The 16,530-nt window shown below is 42.3% G+C and overlaps 1 protein-coding gene across 1 annotated transcript in view; it reads left to right on the top strand.

Annotated features, from left to right (window-relative positions):
* Window positions 1-12,954: 12,954 nt before the first annotated feature.
* LOC126145946 (uncharacterized) overlaps window positions 12,955-16,530 on the top strand; it is a 131,143-nt gene continuing 127,567 nt past the window's right edge. Inside the window, exon 1 of the mRNA XM_049915590.1 lies at window positions 12,955-13,072. Within this exon, the coding sequence (XP_049771547.1) occupies window positions 13,004-13,072 (69 nt within the window). The 5' untranslated portion in view covers window positions 12,955-13,003. The remainder of the gene's footprint in view (window positions 13,073-16,530) is intronic.

The following is a 16,530-nucleotide window of genomic DNA, read 5'->3' as shown; positions in this document are numbered from 1 at the left end:
TTTGCGTCAGTTGTCTGCTGCCATAGCCCATTAACGACAGACGCCGCTGATCTCGGTTGTTACGTTAAGGCTGCCGGCCACTGCGTTGCCCATGGTTAGAGATAACGCCTGAAATCTGATATTCTCGGCACACTTTGACACTGTCGGAATAGTGAATCCCCTAACTATTTCCGAAATGGGATGTCCCATGCCTCTAGCTCCAGCTACCGTCCTGCGTTCATAGTCTGCTAATTCCCGTCGTATGGCCATAATCACGTCGGAAACCTTTTCACATGAATCATTTGAGTACAAATTACAGCTCTGCCAATACACTGGCCCTTTATACCTTGTGTACACGATATTACCGCTAGCTGTAAATGAGCATATCGCTCTTCTATGACTTTTATCACCTTAGCGTATAATAAAAATGGATGTAAGTAGGTATGTTCCACATCTCCTCCTAAGTTACTGGACTGATTTCAACCAAACTTGGTACACATATCACTTACTGTCAGGCAACAATCTCTGTGGGGTGGAGCCTGTCATAGTTCAAGAGATATGACGACATTAACACTGAGATGCCTGAAAAACTGGCCCATTTAGCTTGAGGTTTAAATTTATCACTTTTCTGTTACTATTTCGCAACACATTTTGCAGAGAGTATCCAAATATGTCGATGAATGTAACTATACAAATTTATTATTTTACGATACGTAGTTCAAGAGATATGACATCATAAACACAGAGGTGTGTGAAAACAGTGTACACCATGAATGATATTTTAATACATTTATTCTTTTCTGCTAAGAGACTCCTTTACTCGAGCCAACTTTAGGCAACACTGAGACATGAAATCGCTTTTGGCACCTTTCAATTGCGAAGCGAAAATGGCTGTAGGCGAAAACAATAGCCGCGTGTAGAGCTATGAAGAGGCGTTGCCGTAAAGACGTTTATAATAACGCGTAGTAGACTGGCGACCCAGCTGCACCCAGCGTACAGAAACTGTCCGGGGTCATCTCACACCGAGACTAGTGCATAATTTCAAAGGCGTTTCCACTAACACATGGAAATGAAATTTTTTCGATGTTACTCTACAAACACAGTTCGTTTTTTGTTTTCGTTTCTAATACAAAACTGGCAAAATGAATACCCGGACAAAGTCGGTTTTGTCAGCTAGCTTCTGACAAAAAGCTGCACACGAAATAACTTAACAGATGCACAAAATGTTCGTAAGGACTCTATATTCCTGCTAGAAACAAGTGTTATGATATACTTTTTCTTATGCTTCACTTTGGTATGCAAATCAGTTTATTGACTGGAGTAACATTGTTCGTACGGAAGTTGTTTGTTACACTCCGTGAGCTTGATCTCCATACCGAGTTCTATTGTTTCTATTCTTTTTTTTTATCCTGGAGCTGTACTACAGACGGAAGTGTACTTGGATTCAGCGTTATTGACGACATTGCTCGCTGTACAAGTTACTGAATTGCATGACGGAAGACTGATTAATAAACGTCTCTGCGAACACATCGTGAGGCTTAACTAAATTCTTTACTCCTCCTTATTATCTCTAATCACTTCGTTATACGTTTCTGGAATTTGTTGTGGTATGGAGAAATTGCGAGTTTGATAACAATGCGAGCGAGCCTGCAGATGAACAGTAAATAATTTCACAAACCTCGCTAAATAGTCGTCGACTCTACACTCCGGTGCGCATTGAACTGATCGCAGTGGTATTCCAGCCACTACTTTCTTCACTGGAATAAGAATTTTCACTGCTTACGTTTTATTGGAGCTTGTGAATGTTTTTTGAGTCAACTCAAGAAACAGCCCTGGATACTTCATAAGCCGTAAACTATAAGACCTCATTACCAAATACTATACATTTGAAAATAACTACACGATGCATAACACATATGAATTCATAAGCTTAATTAAAGATATCCGCATCCCACCAATAGCTAAATTGGCATCACTACACATACTCAACCTATACACGAATATCCATGTCAAAGAGATTATTCACATTAAAAGAAACAATCTGCTTAAACATAAGAAAATTAAAATTGGAGAGATCCATGAACTCACATAAATACTTACACTTATTCTAGAGCATAATTACTTTAGCTTCAACAACAAGCTGTACCAACGACATGATGGTTTGGCAATGGAAAGTAGCTTGCTGGGATATTGGCTGATATTTACATCATCCATATAGAACAAAATTTCTTCTCAACCAACCAGCACATCTCAAACAAAATAATCTACTAGAGAAGATATGTTGATGATACAACCTTAGTTTTTGATGGTACAAACTATGGAATTGTTACATTAGCAGCAGGTCTAAGCAAAATGCACAAAAATATTAAATTCACAGTTGAACATGAAACCAATAAAAGCATTAACTTTCTTGACCTGAAGATTTGTAATAGTAACCATAAACATCAATTTAGTATCTATAGAAAACCTACCACCAAAGATGACAGCATTGACAACTCATCTTGCCACCGCCACCAACAAAAAATGACACATTTCAGAGCTATGATACACCAAATTAAAAAAGTACCAACGAGTGACACAGACCAACAAAATGAAATCAATATAATTAAAACATTAAAATCCATAATAATAGAAAAACTCCACAACAAAATGCAATCAAAAACCACAGATCCACTTAACAGTAATCACCCAACATGCACTCCAAAACAAATCAGTGTTCCACACCTCAATATGCTGCTCTCTCATACATAGGCCCACTATCATACCAAATAGCAAACTTATTTATAAAGAAAAATATCACAATCAGCTTTTGCACAAATAACAAATTACAACAAAGAGTAACTGATGATGTAAATACCTCCAAGAGTTCCTACAATAAATCAGGAATATACAAGCTCAAATGTGATAAATGCCATAAATTCTACATTGGACAGACAGGCAGAAGTTTTGAAGTTAGATACAAAGAACACATTGATGGTTTAAGGGTTGGCAATTGAACAAATCTGTATTTGCAGCCGATATTGTTGAAGAAAACTATTTAGTGAGAAACATTGAGAATAACTTAAAAATTTTACATCTTGCAGAAAAAGGAGCCACTATGAATATATTAGAAGAAGTAGAAATACACACACACACACACACACACACACACACACACACACACACACACAAACAGCTCCCCAGACTATATCCTTAATGAACAAACTGAGTTAGCTAACACCCCTTTCCTGACAAATTTCCAAAAATCATTTTCCACCCTCCAAAGCAAATAATATCCCTACTCCTATCTGCAGATCATGTAGCAAATTTATATGTTACTACAATTTTTATGGTGCTAAATGTAAATAAATGGTTCAAATGGCTCTGAGCACTATGGGACTCAACTGCTGAGGTCATTAGTCCCCTAGAACTTAGAACTAGTTAAACCTAACTAACCTAAGGACATCACAAACATCCATGCCCGAGGCAGGATTCGAACCTGCGACCGTAGCGGTCTCGCGGTTCCAGACTGCAGCGCCTTTAACCGCACGGCCACTTCGGCCGGCTGTAAATAAATAATGTACTGTCTTATCCATATATATTTAAAAAATCTTTGACATGGAACTATTTATAATGTGACAGTATTCGCTCTAAAATTCACAAAATCAATGTCTCTCTGTACTAGTGGAAAATGCACTTCAGTTGCATAAGTGAGTATATGATACTTTTCCACACATGGGACATCTTTATAATGTTTCGATATATCATAGCATCTTTGACACTCACGTACTTGTAAACACTTTGTATCTTTCAAAACATGTGATGCATGTTAAAAATGTATTCTGTGACGAATCTAAAGTGCTCAACGATACAAATTTATTTGTGCAACGATAAGAATGCGGTGGAAATGTATTCTGTGATAAATCTAAAGTGCTCAATGATACAAATTTATGTGTGCAACGATAAGAATGTAGTGTAAACCACGAACATCATTTGTGGGACGAAAACTATGAAAACAAATACTCCAGACCGACATTTCACGTAAGTCACAACCCAATGCAAATCTGTAAGGCAACTATCTGTGTGGTGTGCTTACAATTATGTATTATTTATATTTTAGGACAACTAATCAATAAAAAACTCACCACATGTACCGAAAGTCGTCTGACGATGAGTTGTAATGATTCGAAAGCGCTAATTGAAAAAAAGGAACTTAAAATAAATTTGTGGCTGGTTGCTGTTTCAACACCATCAACAATAGTTTTCTTACCTGTTAAGCAAGATACAAACAAAAAATTACGAAGAAGAATTCAATATTTAGGTGGCGAATATCACTTCGACAGAAGCTGATGGTTTGCCTATGGCTTGTCTAGATGGGCCTTTTTATTATTTCAACTATGTTTACGTATTTTTCTGCTGCCAGGTGATCGTCATTAATTTATTACGAATCTTGTTTTAAATTTATGAACGCCGCATAAGCCTTACTCCCGGTTTTTCTTTTCGCTATTCCACTAGAAAAATCGTGAGTGAAGCACATTGAACAAAATATGTAGGCCTATCGATATTTTGGAATGTATTCCTTCAGTGTACAAAATACAATACTTTAGCTTAGTATTGTCTTGTAGCATATATTGAGACATTTTCGCAGTAGCAGGCGGTGGGGAATACTTTCGTAGTTTACATTGTGTATTTAATGTAACAGTTGCTAGCCAAGTAAACTACGCTATGGCCCGTTGAAACATTCTTCCCGAGAAATCATCATGTGATGTTGACGTGATGTAACGTGTCGATGACGTTCCGGGGACGGCGTGTGTGAATGCCACCATTTGTACCACAGGGGAGAATCTTCTGATGTGACGGACATGACGGTAATGTTCCGGCAAGTGTGAATCCACCTTAATGCGGCTCAACGCGGACTTGAAGAGGCGCCTCAGCAGTGGCGGTAGGCGGCAGACACGACGAGCGTGCCGTCCCGAAGGCGCCAACTACGGGTCGTCCAGTGCTGTTTGGTGTCCAGAAATCGCTTCCCGACTGTTCATGGAGTGCACGGACTGGGGCAGCATCTTTTACTGTGTGTGTGTCTCGCATACAGTGATTCCGGAGGACAGTATGAGTTATTGCGGTCTGCCAGCATTACAGCCGCTCTTGTACACCTACATCTATATCTGAACTCTGCGAACCACTGTGAACTGCGGGGCAGAGGGTGCGTACCTCTGTGCCGGTTATAGGTTTTTTCCCTTCCATTCACGTACGGAGCGCATGAAGGACGATTGTTTAAATGCTTCTGTGCTTGCAGTAATTGCTCTCATCTTGTCCTCGTGATGGGTAGGTTCGAACAACACTCAGGTGTTACAGAGATGCTCGAATGGGAAGGCGACGTTCTTTTCGAGGAACACTACTGAGAAAATTCAGGGAATCTGCATTCGAAGCTGACTGCAGAACGTTTCTGCTGCTGCCGACATACATTTCGCATAAGGATCACGAAGATAAGAGAAATTAGAGCTCATGCAGGCTTTTTCCCCTCGTTCTGTTTGTGAGTGGAACGGGAAAGGAAATGACTGGTAGTGGTACAGGGTACCCTGTTGCTTGCGGAGTATGTATGTAAATGCAGATAAAGACTGAGGAACTGTTACGTGCGATCAATGTGGCGCCCCGAGTGTGAAGTGACTGCAGAGCGATCTGGCGGCGACCTAAATACTCATCTAGCGAAATGATACTGGTGAAGGCGCGTGACTCGAGAAAATGGGATTGTGCCGCGATGGCAGCGCCATTTTATGCAATGGTTATGCACCTGTCTGCATGGTGATGTTACGTGATACAGTGTCTGCTGCTGGAAGTTAGATTGTAAACAACCCGTGATGTGTCTCTTGCTGCGGATGTTTTCTCTGGGCTTTAGAGGAAACGTCTTTAGCCGATTGAACCTGCGGCAATCTGAAGTGCGCGACTGTGTGGTTGGTGGCTATATCACCAGGGGATACATTAAAGTCATTAATCTCCTTTCTGGTGCTTCTCAATGTGTTCCTATTTCTTCGGTTCACTCTAAATCCACACTCAGTGGTCAGTAGATTATTTACACGATTTTATGGGTCTTGTAATTCTTCTGCATTTTCACAGATAATAGCAATCTTATCAGCTGCTCTTTTATTTATATCGTTTAACTCTGAAAGTATCTTTTGTTTCTTTCATAGCCTCTTTGATATAAGGAAGGAAGACTGTGTCCTTGACTAACGCCATTTTCAATCAGAGCACTTCTGGACAGCCACTGATTGTGTGTAATAAGCTAAGGTCATGAGCCAGGTAGGAACTCGAGGCCAGATCCCCAGTTTATTGAGCAGGGCGACAAAGAAACATATGTTCGACTATTGTAGCAATATATCTGTATCAGATGGGCAATTAAATAAAAGTTCCGGAATGGATGATTGCAGGGAGAACCTTGAAGATGAATGCTCCCACTGTACACATACGATCGCAAGGGATGGTAGAAGCCCGAAAAAATTATGATAAGAATTCAGTAGGCCAAAACTGTAGTTAATTTGAGAAAGAACTTAGTCACCGGCAAAAACATCAGTGTCGAAATAAGGAAACGGACCATGAAAGCATTTGTTTTGAATGTGCTCATACGGGTGTGAAACGTGCACAGTAGTAAAACAAGAGAGACGACGGCTAGAAGCCCTGGAGTGTTGGGACTACAGAAGGGTGATGACGGTCAGCTGGAGAGATAGCTACCAATGAAGAGGTGTTCACAAGAGCACAGGACATCAGAACTCTCTGGAGGTACACCCAAACAAGAAGAGACAAACTCGCAACACATATTTTAAGACAGAATAACACAATTGGAACAATGGGCAGAAGGAAGAACTGAGGGAAGGAATCTCTGACTATGGACAAAGATATTATACATACAGCAGATTGTGAATAATGTTGGATGCGCTACATAAGCGGAAATCAGGAGGAAGGTAGACAGAAGATGGAGATGGTGTACTGCTGCAAAATCAGCCTTGTGGTTGAACACAAAGAAGACAGAAGAAGACATACGTATGCAGACTAAAATTCGCTGAAACGCATAAAATGGTAGTAAGTTCATAAGTGAACTATTTCACAATGAATAGCTAAATTGCTTGCAGCTGGCCGTGGTGGCCGAGCGGTTCTAGGCGCTTCAGTCCGGAACCGCGCGACTGCTACGGTTGCAGGTTCGAATCCTGCCTCGGGCATGGATGTTTGTGATGTCCTTAGGTTAGTTAGGTTTAAGTAGTTCTAAGTTCTAGGGGACTGATGACCTCAGATGTTAAGTCCCATAGTGCTCAGAGCCATTTGAAAATTTTTTTTTTTAAATTGCTTCCACCGCTATCAAAGTGAAGTCCACGAAGGTGTTCTTTAAGTTTTGGAAATGTGAAAATAGTATAGGACAAATTCGGGACTGTATGGAGGATCATCGATGGTAGTGAAACCAAGGCATAGGATTGTTGCAGAAGTCGCAGCGGTCGAGTGTGGTCTGGCATTGTCATGCTGAAGGAGATGGTGCTCCATGTGTGGATGAACTCTTCGAATTCGAAACTCGATAACCTGTGTACTTTAAACATCACGCTCTAAAAATACGAGTTTATTTCCGTTGCCATCGGATCACATATGAGTCGATCTAGAAAGGATATGAGAGGGAAAACACAGTACCACTTAGAATTCTAGAAGTTTGACAAGAAGCAGTAAACTAGATTAGAGATTTGATCGAAAGGAAAGAAAAATAGTCGAGGTGATGGATGTAAAGATAGACAAAACAGGACGCACAGCGTTGAAAAATGGTTCAAATGGCTCTGAGCACTATGGGACTTAACATCTATGGTCATCAGTCCCCTAGAACTTAGAACTACTTAAACCTAACTAACCTAAGAACATCATACAACACCCAGTCATCACGAGGCAGAGAAAATCCCTGACTCCGCCGGGAATCGAACCCGGGAACCCGGGCGTGGGAGACGCACAGCGTGTTTCGAAAAGATATACATTGTAAAACCAAATAAACTGGTATACCTGCCTAATATCGTGTCGGCCCCCGCAACACAACGTGGCATGGACGACTAATGTCTGAAGTACTGCTGGAGGGAATTGACACCATGAATCCTGCAGGGCTGTCCATAAATCCGTAAGAGTACGAGTGGGTGGAGATCTCTTCTGAACAGCACGTTGCAAAACATCCCCAGATATGCTCAATAATATTCATGTCTGGGAAGTTTGGTGGTCAGCGGAAGTGTTAAAACTCAGAAGAGTGTTCCTGGAGCCACACTGTAGCAATTATGGACGTTTGGGGTGTTGCATTGTCCTGCTGGAATTGTCTAAGTCCGTTGGAATGCACAATGGACTTGAATGGATGCAGGTGGTCAGACAGGATGCTTACGTACGTGACACCTGTCAGAGGCGTATCTAGACTATCTGGGGACCCATATCACTCCAACTGCACAAGCCCCACACCAATACAGAGCCTCCACCATCTTGAACAGTCCCCTGCTGGTAGTGTCCACGGATTCATGAGGTTGTCTCCATACCTGTACAGGTCCATCCGCTCGATACAATTTGAAACGAGACTCGTCCGCCCAGGCAACATGTTTCCAGTCATAAACCATACAATGTCAGTGTTGACGGACCTAAGCGAGGTGTAAAGCTTTGTGTCGTGCAGTCATCAAGGGTACACGAGTGGGCCTTCGGCTCCGAAAGCCCATATCGATGATGTTTTGTTGAATGGTTCGCATGCTGACTCTTGCTGATGACCCAGCATTGAAATCTGCAGCAATCTATGGAGATGTTGTTCTTATGTCACACAGAACGATTCTGCTCAATCGTCGTTGGTCCCGTTCTTGCGGGACCTTTTTCCGGCTGCTACCATGTCGGAGATTTGATGTTTTACCAGATTCCTGATATTCACGGTACACTCGTGAAATGGTCGTACGGGAAAATCTCCACTTCATCGCTACCTGGAAGAAGCCGTGTCCCGTCGCTCGTGCGCCGACTATAACACCACGTTCAAAGTACTTAAATCTTAATAACCTGCCATTGTAGCAGCAGTAACCAATCTAACAACTGCGTCATGCACTTGTCTTATACAGGAGTTGTCGATCAGCAGCGCCGTATCTCCCTTTTTTCATGTCTTGGTATTTGAATACGCATGTCTATATCAATTTTTTGGGCGCTTCTGTGTATATACGAGGGTTATTCAGAAAGTAGAGACCGTTTCCGTCTGACGCCACTAGGCGCGCGTCGATATCGTGTGTGTTCGGGAGCTCAGTTGGCATCCATCCGTGACAGTGGAAACGTCTCTGCGCATCTGGTTTTTTCGATATTCGAATGTGTAATGTGCGCTGCAATCGAAAATCCCGCCAGTTGTGAGGTACGGTCTGTGATACGGTTTTAGTTGGCAAAAAACCTAAAACCTAAAGAAATTTATCGTGAACTGTGCGAAGTGTACTGAAAAAACGTAATGAGTGAATGTTCCGTCCGGAAATCGTGCATTCGGTTTAAAAATGGCAGAACCAACGTTCATGATGAAGAGATGAGTGGACGCCCGGGCATTGTGACTGCCGATCTAGTCGCTAAAGTTGTTGAGACGATTCGTGAAAACCGTTGCTTCACAATAACGGCACTTTCGCCTTCTTTTCCACACGTTTTACAGACTTTGTTGTTTGAAACTGTCACTCAAAAGCTAGGCTGCAACAAATTTTGTGCACGTTGGGTGCCCATAATGCTTACAGAGCACCATAAAGAACAGCAAATGGGGACAACGTTGACATTTCTGGAGGCCTACCACAAACAGGGTGCTTCATTACTGGACCGAATAGTAACGGGTGACGAGACTTGGGTGAAACACGTCAATTTCGAGACAAAATTACAGTCCATGGAGTGGAGGCACATAAGGTCCCCCCAAAAACCAAGAAAATGTTTGCAAACCTTGTCAGCAAGGAAGTTGATGGCAACAGTGTTTTGGGATAGGCAAGGTGTGCTTCTTATTGATTTTCTCGAACGGGGAGCAACCATAAATTCTGCCCGGTACTGTCAAACTTTGCACAGCCTTAGAAGAGCAATTCAAAACAAACGCTCAGGAAAGCTGACGTCCAAAATTTTGTTTTGCACGACAATGCTCGGCCTCAAACGGCAAATCGCACCAAAGAACACCTTAATTCATTCAAATGGGAAATTTTACCTCATCCGCCCTACAGCCCCGATCTTTCACCAAGCGACTACCACTTGTTTTCCAAGATGAAGAACTGGCTTGCAACGCAGCGCTTTGATAACGACGCAGAACTCCAGGCGGACGTGACCCACTGCTGAAGTCTCAGGCAGCAGAATTTTAAGACGAAGGTCTTTCAAAGCTTGTCCAACGCTATGATAAGTGCCTCAGTGTGTTTGGTGACTAAGTGTAAAAATAGTATGTCAGTCGCTCTTTCAGATGTATATAATAGAATGTATTTCTTGTACTTTTTTTATGCCACGTCCTTCCCTACTCTCTGAACAGCCTTCGTAGTTTCACTGGACTGCATCTTCCTTGACTGAACAATGTGGCCTTGAGTAAATTTTGATTTACTCGTAGAACTCATTTTTAAAAAGAACCATCAGGTTTTACAACGTGATTAGCCAAAATAGTACGACTGACAGCCTGTTAGTCCACCTTTGTAACGAAGCACAGCAGCGATTCTACTTGGCGTGGACTCGACCAGTCCTTGCTAGGTTTCCTATGGAATGTGGAGCCACATTTCTCTAACACATCGATCTAGCTCCAGCAGGCAAACTCCTTCCATCTACCGCATAAACCAGAGACTTACAACAGTCTCCAAAACAAATAGAAACCTAAGGACAAAAAACAATCCAACGCAACAGTGTCGGTTGTGCGCAATACAAACATTGATCTAAGGTTCACCCATTGAGATAGAAACAGACGATACAAACATAAAAAGGATCTACATAGATACAATGGAGACACTTCGTTATGTTGTTTTAGCTTTTTGGTGATGTATTAATTATTTGCTTGTATTTACGCTAGTGGTCATCAAAATTGCTACATCACGAAGATGACGTTCTACAGACGCGAAATTTAACCGACAGGAAGAAGATGCTGTGATATGCAAGTGATAAGCTTTTCAGAACATTCACACAAGGTTGGCGCCGGTGGCGACACCTACAACGTGCTGACATGAGGAAAGTTTCCAACCGATTTCTCATACACAAACAGCAGTTGACCGGCGTTGCCTGGTGAAACGTTGTTGTGATGCCTCGTGTGAGGAGGAGAAATGGGTACCATCACGTTTCCGGCATTGATAAAGGTCGGATTGCAGCCTATCGCGATTGCAGTTTATCGTATCGCGACATTGCTGCTCGCGTTGGTCGAGACCCAATGACTGTCAACAGAATATGGAATCGGTGGGTTCAGGAGGGTAATACGGAACGTCGTGCTGGATACCAACGGCCTCGTATCACTAGCAGTCGAGATGACAGCAATCTCATCCGCATGACTGGAACGGATCGTGCAGCCACTTTTCGATCCCTGAGTCAACAGATGGGGACGTTTGCAAGACAACAACCATCTGCACGAACAGTTCGACGACGTTTGCAGCAGCATGGACTATCAGCTCGAAGACCATGACTGCGGTTACCCTTGACGCTGCATCACAGACAGGAGCGCCTGCGATGGTGTACTCAACGACGAACCTGGGTGAACGAATGGCAAAACGTCATTTTTTCGGATGAATCCAGGTTATGTTTACAGCATCATGATGGTCGCATCCGTGTTTGGCGACATCGCGGTGAACGCACATCGGAAGCGTATATTCGTCATCGCCATACTGGCGTATCACCCGGCGTGATGGTATGGGGTGGCATTGGTTACACGTCTCTGTCACCTCTTGTTCGCATTGACGCACTTTGAACAGTGGACGTTACGTTTAAGATGTGTTACGACCCTTGGATCTACCCTTCATTCGATCCCTGTAAAACCCTACATTTCAGCAATATAATGCACAACCGCATGTTGCAGGTCTTGTACGGGCCTTTCTGGATACAGAAAATGTTCGACTGCTGCCCTGGCCAGCACATTTTACAGTACCTGTACACACCATCCATGCTCTATTTGACTCAATTCTCAGGCGTATCAAGGCCGTTATTACGGCTAGAGGTGGTTGTTCAGGGTACTGATTTCTCAGGATCTATGCACCCAAATTGCGTGAAAATGTAATCACATGTAAGTTCTAGTATAATATATTTGTCCAATGAATACCCATTTATCATCTGCATTTCTTCTTGGTGTAGCAATTTTAATGGCCAGTAGTGTATATTTTTCCATTTTTTATATCCATAAGGGAAGTACAGGTAAGAATGTAAATTGAAGGTGGAGGGCGGGGAGGCAGGAAAGGAAAGGGAAGGGATTACCGATGTCAGCAGCATGGAGACTTCACGCGGAATCGGCGGCGACGAGTGAAAAGGTGTACCGGACCGGTATTCGAACCCGGGATCTCCTGCTTACTAGGCAGGTGCGTTAACATGTGCGAAAGAATGGACACCACGCAATCATATGAATGAAATAAGAATGGTGCAATGTAGATGCAGTAGATAAAAATAGATAAATATAACTTGAATTATAAATCAAGTTGCAACGGAGAGGATAAGGCGGGGCAGCAGAAGCCTCGAGTGTGGCACCACGTATACAGTGGACGCCATCCAATGAAACCTCCAGTCACGAAATAATAACGCTATAAAAGTAATGTCGTTGGTAACATGTCACTAAAGCGGTGTATCATGACATGGTTGCTACTAAAAAACGTTTTTCTAATGAACATTACGATTTTTGCAGCAAGCGGCCAAAAGAGACAAGTGCAGCTACTGAAGGCCATTATAGTCACGCGAACGAAAAAAAGTCCCAAAAGGACAACGATTTACGCTGTTGCGTTGCCCGTGACTTCCGGATGTACGGCCAATATCTACAGCTGACATCTAAAATAAATTAAGGCCCTTTACCATGTGTGAAGCTCCTCTTCCGCCGGCCAAATCAGCTCGCATTGAGCCCCGAGCAATGCTGGCGCTCGCATCCAGCCTGATCCTCTGTTACGCCACGGTCACCGTCGCCAATCTTCTCTTTCACGTGAGTCACGTACATCTACATCTACATCTACATCGATACTCTGCAAATCAGATTTAAGTGCCTGGCAGAGGTTTCATCGAACCACTTTCACAATTCTTTATTATTCCAATCTCGTATAGCGCGCGGAAAGAACGAACACCTATATCTTTCCGTGCGAGCTCTGATTTCCCTTATTTTATCGTGGTGATCGTTTATCCCTATGTAGGTCGGTGTCAACAAAACATTTTCGTATTCGAAGGAGAAAGTTGGTGATTGGAATTTCGTGAGAAGATTCCGTCGCAACGAAAAACGCCTTTCTTTTAATGATGTCCAGCCTGTATAATTTCTGTGACACTCTCTCCCATATTTCGCGATGATACGAAATGTGCTGCCCTTCTTTGAACTTTTTCAATGTACTCCGTCAGTCCTATGTGCTAAGGATCCCACACCGCGCGGTAGTATTCTAAAAGAGGACGGACAAGCGTAGTGTAGGCAGTCTCCTTAGTAGATGTGCTACATTTTCTAAGTGTCCCGTCAAAAAACGCAGACTTTGGTTTGCATTCCCCACAACATTTCCTATGTGTTCCTTCCAATTTAAGTTGTTTGTAATTGTAATACCTAGGTATTTAGATGATTTTACGGCCTTTAGATTAGACTGATTTATCGTGTAATCGAAGTTTAACGGATTCCTTTTAGCACTCATGTGGATGACCTCACACATTTCGTTTATAGGGTCAACTGCCAATTTTCGCACCATTCAGATATCTTTCATAAATCGTTTTGCAATTTGTTTTGATCTTCTAATGAATTTATTAGTCGATAAACGACAGCGTCATCTGCAAACAACTTAAGACGGTTGCTCAGATTGTCTTCCAAATCGTGTATATAGATAAGGAAAAGCAAAGGGCCCGTAACACTACCTTGGGGAACGCCAGAAATCACTTCTGTTTTACTCGATGACTTTCCGTCAATTACTACGAACTGTGACCTCTCTGACGGGAAATCACAAATCCAGTTACATAACTGAGACTATATATTATAAGACCGAAATTTCACTACACGCCGCTTGTATCGTACAGTGTCAAAAACCTCCCGGAAATCCAGAAATACGGAATCGATCTGAAATCCCTTATCAGTATCACTCAATACTTCATGTGAATAAAGAGCTAGTTGTGGTTCACAAGAACGATGTTTTCTAAAGCCATGTTGGCTGTGTGTCAGTAGCAGTTTTCTTCGAGGTAATTCATAATGTTCGAACACAATATATGTTCCAAAATCCCGCTGCATATCGACATTAATGATATAAACGTTAATGATATAGGCCTGTAATTAAGTGGATTCATCCTACTATCGTTCTTGAATATTGGTGTGACTTGTGCAACTTTCCAGTCTTTGGGTACGGATGTTTCATAGAGCGAACGGTTGTATATGATTGTTAAGTATGGAGAGAATGCATCAGCATACTCCGAAAGGAACGTAATTGGTATACAGTCTGGACCAGAAGACTTGCTTTTATTAACTGATTTAAGTTGCTTCACTACTCCGAAGATATTTACTTCTACGTTACACATGTTGGCAGCTGTTCTCGATTCGAATTCTGGAATATTTACCTCGTCCTCTTTTGTGAAGGCATTTCGAAAGGCTGTGTTTGGTAACTCTGCTTTGGCAGCACTGTCTTCGATAGTATCTCCATTGCTATCACGCAGAGAAGGCATTGATTGTTTCTTGCCGCTAACATACTTCACATACGACCAGAATCTCTTTGGATTTTCTGCTAGGTTTCGAGACAAAGTTTCGTTGTGGGAACTGTTATAGGCACCTCGCATTGAAGTCCGCGCTAAATTTCGAGCTTCTGTAAAAGATCGCGAATCTTGGGGATTTTGCGTCTGTTTAAATTTGGCATGTTTGTTTCGTTGTTTCTGCAACAGTGTTCTAACCCGTTTTGTGTATCAAGGAGGATCAGCTCCGTCGTTTGTTAATTTATTTGGTATAAATCTCTCAACTGCTGCCGATAATATTTCTTTGAATGCAAGCGACATCTGGTCTACACTTATATTATTAATTTGGAATGAGTGTAGCTTGTCTCTCAGGAAGGCGTCAAGTGAATTTTTATCAGATTTTTTGAATAGGTATATTTTTCGTTTATTTTTGGAGGATTTGGGGATTACAATATTCAGTCTCGCTACGACAACCCTGTATTCACTAATCCCTGTATCGGTTTTGATGCTTGGGCTTCAAGTTCAAAGCCACACATACGCTGTCTCCAGATAATGACATCGACAGACACAGTAGTGTAGTGTCAGCACCCATGTTTGTATCAGTGCTCACAACGACTGCCATCGTAACGAGAATAGTCCGGTTGTTTATTTGTTCGGAGCTCAAGAAGGCCGTAGTCTGCGACAGAAGACTGGAAGCAAGGTAGTTGATTATGCGGAGTGTTAGGTAAGTAACAGTACACACTTCAGGCCGGTGGTCCTAGGACGAACCACAGAAGAAACATTTAAATAAGCACTTCTATTAAGAGATAATGGCAGTTTTAATGACGTTGAAATGTGAGACGAAATTTTTATGACTTGGTGAGCTTGTTGATGTCAGTTCAAGAAGTAACCTTTATTTGACAATATTATGATGCAGCCTCACCAAGTCATATCTACTGTTCACAGATAAGCACATTACGAAGGAAATGAACTGTCCACCCATCACGTGAGATGAGATCCACCGTCAGTTTTGACAATGGAAAAATGTCTGACAGTTCTGGGTCTTGCGGCGATGCTCACAGCTTCTATATTTTTGTTATGAACACACTGAGGTAGATGCTATATTGTTAGTGATGACATCACTAGTTTGATGTACAGCCGTGATTCGAGTAGTATGCTCCTGATAATCAACGACAACCTGTAGGACTTTTCTTTTGTAACCATGCGAAGTGCTTGGGTCTTGCCCCGCCAGTAAACAGTGCACCTGATCCGACAATAGGGCTACGCACACGTTTCACAATGATTGATAACCCGCCTGGACTACCGGTAACAGAAAGACAGCCAGCACAGAGTCTGGATTGGTGGAGGGCGTTATCACCGACGGTTTCCAATAACACGAAGGAGTGTCATACTTCGGACTATGGGTAACTAGACGTTCTTAAAATATTCAGAGCTATAGGAATAGTCTTCAATGTGGTGCTATTTTAATAACTAGCCTGTTTTTCTGGAAAATTGGCTCTGATCACTATGGGACTTAACATCTGAGGTCATCAGTCCCCTAGAACTTAGAACTACTTAAACCTAACGAACCTAAGGACATCACACACATCCATGCCCGAGGCAGGATTCGAACCTGCGACCGTAGCGGTCGCGCGGTTCCAGACTGAAGCACCTAGAACCGCTCTCTGGAAAATTACAAACTCTTTGTTCATCAGGTGCTTAAAGAGTTTTAAACATGGATAAAATGGGAATCATATAGCCAACCAGCTGCACATAAAAATT

This window comes from Schistocerca cancellata, chromosome 2 (genome assembly GCF_023864275.1).
Source record: "Schistocerca cancellata isolate TAMUIC-IGC-003103 chromosome 2, iqSchCanc2.1, whole genome shotgun sequence".
Lineage (NCBI taxonomy): Eukaryota > Metazoa > Arthropoda > Insecta > Orthoptera > Acrididae > Schistocerca > Schistocerca cancellata.
This window is presented reverse-complemented; position numbering and strand designations above follow the sequence as displayed.